The sequence below is a fragment of the Malania oleifera genome, chromosome 11 (assembly GCF_029873635.1).
Source record: "Malania oleifera isolate guangnan ecotype guangnan chromosome 11, ASM2987363v1, whole genome shotgun sequence".
NCBI classification, from domain to species: Eukaryota; Viridiplantae; Streptophyta; class Magnoliopsida; order Santalales; family Ximeniaceae; genus Malania; species Malania oleifera.
Window position 1 is genome coordinate 29,503,765 of NC_080427.1, and position 12,568 is coordinate 29,516,332.

General features: G+C 35.5%; 1 protein-coding gene across 1 annotated transcript in view; it reads right to left on the reverse strand.

Annotated features, from left to right (window-relative positions):
* Window positions 1–12,568, reverse strand: part of LOC131143489 (DNA gyrase subunit B, chloroplastic/mitochondrial-like) — a 108,487-nt gene that overhangs the window by 21,324 nt on the left and 74,595 nt on the right. The window contains exon 15 of the mRNA XM_058091825.1: window positions 4,421–4,488. Coding sequence (XP_057947808.1) covers window positions 4,421–4,488 — 68 coding nt within the window. The remainder of the gene's footprint in view (window positions 1–4,420; window positions 4,489–12,568) is intronic.

Here is a 12,568-nt window from a genome sequence, read left to right on the forward strand (position 1 = left end):
GCAAAGAGATCCTCCCTCACCTTTTCTTTTCATCTTAGGACGGATGTAATTAGCAGAAAGTTGACTAGAGCACAATACAGCAGTTTCATTTCTAGTTTCCCACTCTCTGACAGCTTGCTGGATAGGAGAATTTCTCATCTTCTCTGTGCTAATGACACCGTTGTCTTTTGTGGGGCTAAGATTGAGGAAATTTTGAATCTAAGATCTAATCTTTTGTGCTTTGGAGCAGCTTTTGAAGGTTAACCTCAAAAGGGGACAGATGAGGATTTTCTGGCTGAAATGTTAGGTTGTAAGGGAAGGAACCTCCTGCTTCCTTATTTGAGTCTCCCTCTCAGAACAAAATTCAAAGATAAGTTACTTGTCTAAGTGAGGCTTGGGAACTGGTGGTGGAGAGGATTGAGAAGAAGCTCTTAGTGGGAAGAGGAATTACTCGTCAGGGAGAGGGAGGCTCAATATTATTAGAAGTACTTTATCCAATTTACCGGTTTATTTAATATCCCTGTTTCCCATTCCTTGTTTGGTGGCAAAAAAGTTGGAGAAAATAGAAAAAAGATTTCTATGAGTTAGAAGAAGGAAAACCATAAGTTCCAAGTGGAAAAAACCTCTTAATCAAGGGGGTTTGTGTACCAAAACCAATACCACTTTTAAAAAAGTGTTGCTTCATAAACGGCTTATGGAGGACAAGGAGCAAGTATAGAGGAAAATTGGAGGATAAATATGCTCAGAAACATATTGGTACATAATGGATGGATTATGCAGAGGCTGAAGTTTGATCAGGTCTGCTTTGAGAAGGCAAAGGGTGACTCAGTGCTGTTCTAGCAGAATTGCTGCTGCAGAGTACTACCTCTTTTGAGGAAGTTTCAGATCTGTTTAATATTGCCAGTAATAAAGAAGCCCTTGTAATTTTATTTTTTTTTTTAATTTTTCAAAATAAATTTATTAAGGAAAGAGGAAAGAATTGCAATCTAAGACTGAGAGTGGAGGAGATCTTCCCCGAACAAAAAAAAAAAAAAAAAAACAAAACAAAGACAACAGAACATAAAAAGATTGTCTAACCCAACTAATTTGAAGAAAAAAAAAAAAAACCTGTTTTAAATCCCTTCCTATCACAATTCATAAAATGCTTTAAATTGGATAACACATTTTGTCCCGTTTCATCTTACTCTTTCCAAAATCCAACTTAACCTCATTCCCTCCTTGATGCATTGCCTACAGACTCTTCTTATCTAAATTCTAAAGTTCTTTTTTTATCCTCATGCCTAACTTCAATTTTTGTACAGGAGGGAGTGGGCAAAATACCATCTCCTTACCCAGCCACTGGCTCTTTATCTGATCATTCTAAGTCTCTTTAGTATGACCCTAAATCTTAAAGATATATCCCTCCCTAAACCCAAGGATTAGAGGTATGACCATAGTGCTGATGAAATTCACACAACAAAAGGTCATTATCACACTCATAAAAAAAAAAAGAAATGCCCCTCATCATCACCCTCGCCCCATCTCTTTCCCACCAAAGTCACTCTTCCTTCACACCCCTTCTCCCCAGAATCACTCCTTTGAAACAATGTGGTTTTTCACTAGAGAAAAACTGCAATCCTGATTTCTTCTCAATTTTTTTTTGGGTGCCTGAGCCAGGTTGTCATTCAAAACTTTTCTTTTCATGTCAATACCAGACTGCATCGCCTTAGGGTAAGAACCATCCTTCCCAGACCCATCCAAAGAAGCTTGTTAACAGTATTATTGCATTGCTTCCAACATCTACATCTGAGTTCCAGATCCTCTTAAATTGAATCGCCTCAACATCACCTTCGCCAGTTTTCTCCCAGATCTCATTAGGCTTCACCTGATGTAGGACCAATTGGCACGAGAGGGATGAAGGACAATAGAGGAAACCAGTGTTTTAAAAGGCTCAATCGAGGCTCGCCTCAAGGCAAAGCATGCTTAAAACACCTTGAGGCTCAATCTAAAATACCAAATTCCAAAAAGGCTAACACATTACATGCTGAGGCTCACACATTTTTACAAAAAACATGCCTTTTATGCCTTTTTAGTTGAGGCTTATGCATTTTGGGTGTGTGATTCTCAAGTTAGAATTGGTCAGAAAATTTTAACTACATGTTTGTACAAAAGGAATGCCATAATATGAGTTTATTTGTAAAACTCTTGAACCTCAACCTTTCCAAAATAGCAGGATTTAAATCTTACGTCATGAAAATAGTTTGAACTTTGTAACGGTATAGCTATCTCTTGTCATGATTTATGTTATATTCAAGTTAGCAATTTTTGAATGGCCAACAAGTATTTTTCAACGTACATCTATTTTTTATTTTTTACATTATATTAGTGATTTTCTTAATTTTTACTTCATTTTAAATATATATAATTTATTTAACAAATTTTTATCTTAAAAAACAAATTCTCAAAAGGCTCACGCTCCAACGCCTTAACGCTTACGCCTTGCCTTTCGCCTTCGCCTTTTAAAACATTGGAGGAAACAATAGGAAACTAAACAGGAAATTAAAAGAGAACATAAAAATGAAGATAAAACTCAATACGGCTGAATGCTCAATATTCCAATCTGTCACTCATGGTTACACATCAAGCATAGTTTATACAGGCTTTTTCCCAATACTAATTTGGTAAACAATCTCTAGAAACTACATCAAACCCTAATCAATGAAACATAATTTTTTTTTTTAAAATAAAAAGGGCAGCTTGGTGCACAAAGCTCCCAGATATGGCGGGTCCGGGGAAGGGATGGATCACAATGAAACATAATATCAAATACCTAAAAAATAAAACAAATAAATGGAAAATCTATAAATCATAAAAAACCCTATATAATCATAAATTCCCTAGATAATCTACTACTTTATTAGCTTATAAAACCTAATATAACACAGGAAAGATCCTAAAAATAATAAACTACAGATTCCCTAAAACTTCGAAAAATGCAAACCATTCCCATTGCAGGCCTTGAAGCTCATATTGCATCATCAACCCAATTGAATGATCTTTCTTTGTCATGCAGAGCTCCATTGCCTTGAACTGAAACTGCTTCTTGCAGCCTATCCCCTTCCCAATTTTTCAAACTTCTACTTATAAATCTCAACAGACCCTCATGATGGTTTTTAGTGCGATTCTTGGCAGCTCAGCATTCGCCCCACCCCTTACTCTCTGACAGATCTTGAACTCACCTGCAACTACCATGAAAAGAAGAATAATGACCATCCAAGACATTAATCCAGGTTACGGTTCATCATTTGACTCCAAACTTGTTTTCGGATTCAGCCATCAAAACACCAAGATGAGCTTTGATGCTTCTAGCCTGAGAACTTTCCGTTTTAAGCACCCAATATTGAGCCTCATGAACTTGCAATCTGCCCGAACCTTGAGCCTGTTCAGAATCAAAGGGCAGGCTTAAACTTGGATTAGCCCCTTTACTCAATATACTGGCCCAAAACCAACACAAAAGTCAATGATCCAGGCCTAATCCAACCTATCGTCGACCCTTGGCTTACGTCTTGCGAAACCCAAGTGGCCTAGCCACCTCTGCCCTCTGCTGATTGCCTCCTGCAAATACTCTTTGTTTCTCACCTTTTACTGCTGGTGCACACTTGAGCACTTCTTTCCACGCTATATCCTTTGCTGCAGCAAAGAACCATTGTCATTTGCCACATGAGGAACTCCCTTGCTTCTACCATCAATTGGAGTTCACAAAACTCCTGCATCCATCACCACAGGAACCTTTTCCGGTTCCAAAAAACTTACCTGTCAGCCTATTTTCCATTCAATAATCAACCTTCCAAACCTTTTTAACGAAAAGACCACCCAAATTAACCTAACACTAAAGATAGACAATCTGAAAACCATTTCACTGCCACCAAAGAAAAAGAAACACACTTTCCCACTTTCACTATTCACAAATTGAAGAATTCCCCTTTGACCTGGACAGTTCGCATAGCAAAAAGAGTTAAAGGTGCGGCAATCCCCTGATCCACAACAAAATAGATAGAACTTGTTGTGGCAGAATTTGAGGTACAGGAAAGCTTTTGGTGATGGTAGTGGCAGTAATATAGGGGAAAAGAAGTGTGTACACCTTAATGGAAATAATTTATGCATCCAGACAAAATCTTTGAGAGTGGACTGGTAAAATTTACACCATATCCAAAATACTTTTTTAAGTTTCAAGGTGCATTCTCCAGCAGTTCTGCCTTCTTTTTTTACTTGTTCTTTTGCGCATTCCTCAAATGCAATTGAATGATTGCATGGGATCACTGAATATAATATGCTCAACTAACAGAAGCTAACTTTAGAAAAATAGAGGGAAAGCAGGAAAATACAACACATGTCCTCATATTGTAAAGGACCGTTGCGGCCCGCTGGCCTAGTAACCAGTAAGAGTAAGCTAAATTTTAACCTGAAAGCGCCTATCACGGCCTTGTTTTGCACTTCCACCAGCTGAATCTCCTTCAACTATAAATATTTCTGCAGAATCGAAAAAAGAAGATTCAATTCTATTGTTCAATTCAAAAGCAGCTCCAAATGCTATAAAACATCTACCATGTATGATGAACCAGCTATTCAGAATCCAAATTAACATGATATTAGAAGACCAATTGCTAAAAGAACTATCATAATTAGAATTTTGATTTATTTCTTCACTCACATTACTGTGAAACAAAACTAATGGAAAGAAATTCTCCATTTCATTCAAAAAAGAACTACAGAGTTCAGTCTGCTTCAAAAAATTATTTCAAAAAGCCTTATATTTGTTTTCAAAGAAGCCATATGGTTTATGCAAAAATGAGATATTTTCAATCTTTCTTGATTATTACTCATGCAACCAATATACACGTGGAATGAAGCAGGATTATGCATTCAAGATTGAACAGGAGACTACAATAAAAGTAGGAATTTTTCGCTCTATGCATGAAAAGCTGGGGATTTTTTTGGATATAGAAAGAGATTTCATTACGAGAAGAAAGAATATACAGGGATTACAAATCCTCCTATGCTAAACATTAGAATAAAAAGGGGAAAAAAAAACCAATATAAGCAGAAAAATGAAAAATAAATCAAGCTAACAGAGCCAATTAATCTTGCTGAATATCAGAAAATCACACATTCCCAAAACATCAAAAAAAGACAATCTGGTTCTAAATCATATCAATGCACAACAACTGATCAGCCAAATCCCAAATGACATGAGCATTTCTATCTGGAAAAAGTGCTCAAACAACACAAAAAACTGCGCACCACCAAAAATTTCCCATCCTTGCACCTCTCAAATCCTGTAAGGGCAATCAATAGAAAATCATCCAAAGAACTAGAACAACCCAACACTCCCCAACCATTCCAAAAAGTTTGTTCCATAACAACCAAGCAACAGAATGATGAAGACATGACCATGTGTAGCACATCACATGCACATGAGGAGACAAAGCATTACAAGGACTTCTGATCTGTAACATATTGTTGGTGTACTCTATTAAGAAGGCCATTATCAACAAAAATGAAGGTCCCAAGAAAGATCGTCATTAGTAACAATCATTAAGGAAGAGAGAGGCATGTTATGAGTCTTATGACAGAGTGAAAGACAAAACAGTAGACGAAGGGCAACGGAAAAATACTGCTTCCTAAGAATCCTCCAAAAATAACCCAACAGCAAATTAGTTAAGAAAGGAAATGGGGAAATACTTGTGAAAATGAATTTCCATTGGGTTTCATGAATCATGAGTAACTCTTAACTCCAATATTTTCATCCATCCATTTATTTGCAAGCCAAAATTACTGTCGACTACACTGCCAAAGAGAATTAATTTCCAAAGGATAATGCCATAACCATTTACCCATCAGAGCAGTTTTCCTGGAAACCAAAGAAGAGATATTTTTTAAACATACTTGATCAAGATTTGTGCAACCAAAACACACATGGATTTAACACTGAGAAGTGAACAGAGGCTTCAAGGAAACGTGTTCACCCCATGTAGGAGAAGATCAGGATTCTGATCTTTTACAAACTAAATAACATCATGCTACAGTGAAATGCACTATTACTTCCATGTAGCATCTGTGCACTGTCATGTCACACAAAACTCAAACACAAACAGAAACTGTCAAATCCAAAAGAAATATTGTATGAACACCCGTTAGCTATTATAATAAGAATTTTCATTTATTTACAGTCACATTTATATTGAAAAACAACATTAACTGCCAGAATGCTTCAATTTCATTTACAAAATATCTTGGAGTTCGGTTCACTCACAAAATTTCTAAAAGCCATATACTTGTTTTCTCAAAGGAGAAGATTATTCTTTTTACGTAGATCCAATCACGATCTTATAATAAGAACAAGAGATCTTTCTCAATCAATCCCTTTGCCCCCCATTCTTCGAGAATCATCTCCATGGGGGTGGTGAAGGGAGGGCCCCAATTGGTAGAAAAAAACTAACAACCCTGCTTTTCATAATTTTTTTTTTTTGTTCATCCACAATTACCAATAATAATTTCTCTCAACCCAAATAATAGAATTGGATTTGCGTTTGAAAGGTTTTTTATAATTGTAGAAAAAATAAAAAATCGTGGTCAAGAAGGTTATAGTAGCAAAAGCCCTTCAAAGATTTAGAAGACCTCTATCCTATCTATTAGACAATGGGTGCTTTCTTTTTTTCATTTTTTTTTCTAATATCAATTTTCATATTGTTCGGAAAAAATGAAACTCAAAAGGAATCGACGGGGGCCTGCAAAAGCGGTGGAGCATGTGGTTTAATTTGATGCAAAGCGAAGAATTAAATAAATTATTATTATTATAATATGATTTTTAATATCTAGATAATTTGTGTTATGGGTAACTATCGATGACAAAAAAAAAAAACACATTATGAGAAACCTTGAAGGCTTGGGGATAAAGATAATTTTTTTTGTGAAAAAAATTTTGCTTAAATTATTATTATTATTATTATTATTATTATTATTATTATACAGAATCCCTTTTCTTTTTTTTAAAGAAAGTGTTGAAGGAGTGGGAATTATTGGCGGATAGCAAGTTACAAATTTTTTCTCGGTAGGACATGTATTTCTATTACTATGAAATTCGTAAATGAAGTAGTTAATGGTGGGGTTACCATTATCCTTTTTGCTGCCCATACACTGATAAGGGATGCATGGATTGAGGATTCTCAAGAAGAGAGGAGCCATGGAGGTCCCCCCCCCCCTTCGGGACCAGGCCGAGTTTAATTGCAATTCAAATAAGGGAACGAAGAGTAATTATTGGATTCCAATACAAAGTATCCATTGCTTCGAATTCCTATGGCTTAGCTAATATTATTACTACAAAATTAAATTGAACAATTAGAACTTGACCCGATTTTAGGTGTGGTCATACTCGTATCGAATAGAACATGCTGAGCCAAGCGCAATCAATACTCGTATCGATAAGACCATTCACTATTTCCTTCAAAAATGGTAAAATCTTTGGCACAAGAGGAATTGATTCAGAAGGTTGAAAAAAAAAATTAAATTTTTATTCAATGCAATTCTAAGACAAGGCAAAAAATAAAATGAAAGAAAAAAGAAAGAAGCATTGCACAATCTCCAAGATCGTTTTTTTTTTTGGGGGGGGGAAAGGAGAATGGATTCTACATTTTTATGTTTGTTGAGAAGTACAAAATCGTATGGATATGGTCCTCATCAATTGAATCGTGCGGGACCTATCACAAGAATATTTTTTTTAGTGGGTATTTGGTTCACTACTTTAGGTATCAACACTATGGCCAAAGGGATATTAAATGAATGGAATTGGAATATGGATGGAATATAATGAAATAAAGCTGCTTTGAGGTTCCCTATGAAATGAGGCATGGAACGGAGCCACTACAAAGAAGTTTTCAATGTGCTTGGGGAGCCTGTTGATAATTTAGGGTCTGTTGACACTCGCAAGAAGTTCCATGTTAGTAACCCAATCAATTCTTATAAAATATATTCTATTAAGTCCCTCTATCCCAAGAAGAGAGGAGCCATGGTGGTCCCCCTCCCCCCGGGGGACCGGTCCGAGTTTAATTGCAATTCAATTAAGGGAACGAAGAGTAATTACTGGATTCCATTACAAAGTATCCATTGCTGCTTCGAATTCCTACAGCTTAGCTAATCTTATTTCTACAAAATTAACTTGAACAATTAGAACTTGACCCGATTTTAGGTGTGGTCATACTCGTATCGAATAGAACATGCTGAGCCAAGCGCAATCAATACTCGTATCGATAAGACCATTCACTATTTCCTTTAGAAATGGTAAAATCTTTGGCGCAAGAGGAATTGATTCAGAAGGTCGAAAAAAAAATTAAATTTTTATTCAATGCAATTCTAAGACAAGGCGAAAAAAAAAAAAGAAATGAAAGAAAAAGGAAAGAAGCATTACACAATCTCCAAGATCATTTTTTTTTGGGGGGGGAAAGGAGAATGGATTCTACATTTTTATGTTGGTTGAGAAGTACAAAATCGTATGGATATGGTCCTCATTATACATCTTGATCAATTGAATCGTATGGGACCTATCACAAGAATATTTTTTTAGTGGGTATTTGGTTCACTACTTTAGGTATCAACACTATGGCTAAAGGGATATTAAATGGATGGAATTGGAAATATGGATGGAATATAATGAAATAGAGCCGCTTTGAGGTTCCCTATTAAATGAGGCATGGAACGGAGCCACTACGAAGAAGTTTTCAATGTGCTTGGGGAGCCTGTTGATAATTTAGGGTCTATTGACACTCGCAAGAAGTTCCATGTTAGTAACCCAATCAATTCTTATAAAATATATTCTATTAAGTCCCTCGATCCCAAAAAAGGCCCATTTGATTAATCTAAGAAAAACCAGAGGTTATTTGTATTCCTTGGAAAACCCCACCAACATCGCCATTCAATATTTCTTGGAAAAGAATAATAAATAAGGAATTCTTGATTGGATCAGGAATCCGATTTTGGATTTATATTTTGTCTTTGTGCACCGAGGATAAAGGAGAAAAGGGGTTTAGAGAAAAGATTAAATCAGAGGATTAAGGAGTTTCAAACTTTCTATTACATGATTTTCTCAACCAATATTTGGGTTTTCGGCATGAGCTGTCGCGGGGTTGAAACCAAAAAATATTTATGACTTTCCCAATGTTTTCTCGCACGTAATGACATATTACAGCCATACTATTAAAAGTTTGTGCTAAAACTGGGTTTCGTGGATTTGTGATAATTTGTAAAATACATATGTTTGTGACAAAATTGTGAATTTAGGTCACCAGCTTCCTTGACCTTCCGACACTAGGTAGGCGTCAGCCCCTATACAGATGATCCAAGGAACTCCATGTTGGATTTCTAAAATGAGTAGTAAACCCCACTTAATGCTCAATTTGTGTTCGAATAGCATCTACTAACATCACCGAAAACATTGTAACCCCTTAATCAATTTTTCCATCAATTCATAGATTTGGTTTTTTATTTTAAAAATGAGTTTGTTGGGTGAGCGGTGATACAAAAAGTATTTTAGTTCCTACTGCTTTTTTACTTAACGAAAGTTTACAGCTAACCCAATAACGAAAGTTTCGTAGGGAACTGGAGTGGGCTATTTTTCTCATCGCTGGTCATATGTATAGAACTAACTTTGGGACAACATATTTTTTTGTGATTTCTTTTCATAAAAAAATCATACGAATACGAATGGTAGATTAAGTATCTTGTGTCATAATTGAGAAATTCTATGGCTCCAATATTTAGTATTCTCTTATTTATTATCTATGTAAGATTTTCATGAGGCCAATCCTCAGCCGCCATCCAAGCACGAATACCTTTGTTTAAAAGAATATTTTTGGTGTTGAAAGTCTCAAATTCCGAAATTTATGGTTTTCCATTGGTGCAAATTCAATCACCTCAATTTACTTGAATACTTAATTCGGGCATTTGTCGAAAAGAGGCAATTGCTTCGATCTATGGTCGATTCTATAACAAAACAAATAAATAAAATAAATAGGAATACATACTCATACCTCGTGCAAAAAGACTTCGAGCCGACAAGAAATTCCATTAATAACTGCCTATATTGATCCTTTGGAATAACTCAGTTCGGAAGAACACAGGTCTCCAAAACCCGATGTCATAGGTTCAAATCCTATAGTGCGTGATTACGTTAATGCATTGAGAAAGGGCAAATGTATAGAACCTTTCAACGAGATAGTGCTTTTCCAACTCCCCTGAACACAACTTACAACTTTTATCATACTGTGCTCTCCAAAGAGCAACTCTTCTCAAATCTAATATGGAGAAGACAAAATTGTTTCAAGCACCGAAAGAACCGGAAGCACCCCTTGTTTCAAAGAGAGGGTGTGGGAGCTTTTACTCGAGGGAGTGCTCTTGGATCAGTGAATATCGCTTATTCTAGTGTTTATCAGTGGTGGTATACAATCAGTTTACTTGGGTATTGAGCATTTACCTATAAGAATTGAACTCCTTGCAATGAGTAGTTGCAACTCTGGAAAGAGAATGCAGTCAACTTTTTTCTTACGTATAACCATTCGAACCATGGTTGGTCATATTTCTCTTTATCAAGAAATCGAAGAAGCTAAAAGGGGTTTGTCAAGCTTGCTCATATGGTACCTAAATCCTTAATATATATTCCAAATTTATGAATTTTTATATTGTAGAACATTTCAATATAGTAATAGTGATAGTCACACCAATCCAATTTTTGGTTTGGGATAAAAAAGACCTTTCTTATCAATTATTTGATAATTAAATCTAGGGAGCCATGTATTTTAATACTATCATGCTATAGTAAATGCACTTCCATGTATATTTTGTGTCCAGTCACATGATACAAATCTCAACCATATACAGAAACTGTTAAATCCAAGACCAAGATTGCTAAAATAAAAGGGCATCCCTAGGCCACAAGACTCCCTATTTTGCTAGGGCAGCGCAAAGTCCTCACCAATGGAAATACTAGATCAACAGCCTTAAATTAGATCAAGAGTCAAGAAAACTTCAATCAAAATTTTTCTTACAATTTGCAACAATAAAACCAGGGCATAAAGCCACATCCAAAAAAAACACAACACATAGGATTCATCCAACCTTTATAAACACCCAAGCAACCACCTTATATTAAGTATAAGAAAAAATAAAAAATGTTGGCTTCTAATTTCATTTACATTTGAAGGTTAATATTTTAGATGCAAGAAACATATAAACAAAAGTGGGTCCCAGGAGGGGGATGGGGCGTGTGCAATACAAACAACTTAGCAGTTGTATTGAGTGTCTAAGGCAACAAAATCAATAACATAAAGATACATGTGCTTGGTGCAATACAAAAAACTTAGCTCACAATAATTGCTTTCCACAATATGTCCAACAAGTAACCATGACAAAAGACAAAGAGGGTAACATGGCAAGTGTTGAGAATGAGAATGTTGCCAAAAAAAAGATTTAAATTTTATGCTTGGTAGAATTTATTTTGATAAAATGTGCTCAATAGTATTACATAATCTATGTAGCCAATTAGTACATTTATTCCTAAAAATTTCCAAACATTCAAGTATAAATATATAAGTGTCAATAATATGTAAATAATTTGTAAGGTAATAATGCATGCATGAATGACATCAGGCTATGTGTCCCCCCCCCCCCCAACAACACAAACATACACACAAAATAAATAAATAAAAAAGGAAGAAAAATAAAGAACATGCCATAAATGTAATAGCGTCATGGTGAGCATGTTATACAATTATAGGCATTTTAGGAAATTATGATTTTACTAAGTACCATATTGTCATATGTCACCTTTGTTCATCCCAAAAGAACACTTCTATACATAAATCTTGCAATGTGTGAAAGGTCTATTGACTTGGATGATTTTCTTTCAAAAGGTTCAGAGTGTAACAAAGAAATATTCAATGAGTAAATATAAATGTACAACTTATGAAAGATATAAAGAATGTACCAATAGCCCAAGTTGACTCATATTAGGGAAGAAAAATGCACTACTCATATGGTTGATAATTTTAAATCAAAGCACAGGACAAAAATGCAATTACACTATGAGGGCGTTTGTTTCACGGCATCTTTCAACATTCCTGAGAATGTGACACTCATGGCATCTCATTCCATCCATAAACCCCATAATACCAAGAAAAAGCCACACTTCCATAAAGTTGCCTTGTCCTTTCTTCTACCAAAGCATGTGAAGGATATTTCTAAAAAAGTCTTCCACCAAAGGAGGACAAACCTAGCTTTCTCCCATAATGCAAAAAAGCATATTCCAAATACTCAAAGCAAATTTGCATTGCAAAAGAAAGTGAGAAGGTGTCGCAATGTTCTTGTAACAGAGCACACATACATTGGGAGAGAGAGCCTTCATAGGGCTCCTAACTTGCAACAAGTTATTAATATTTATCTTATTAAGCACAACCAACCAAGTGAAAGCCTTTATGTTAGGGGGAACCTTAGCCTTCCAAATAATAGAGTATAGCGAGAAAGAAGAGTTGGAACAAATTAAAAAATTTTAAAAATATTTGCA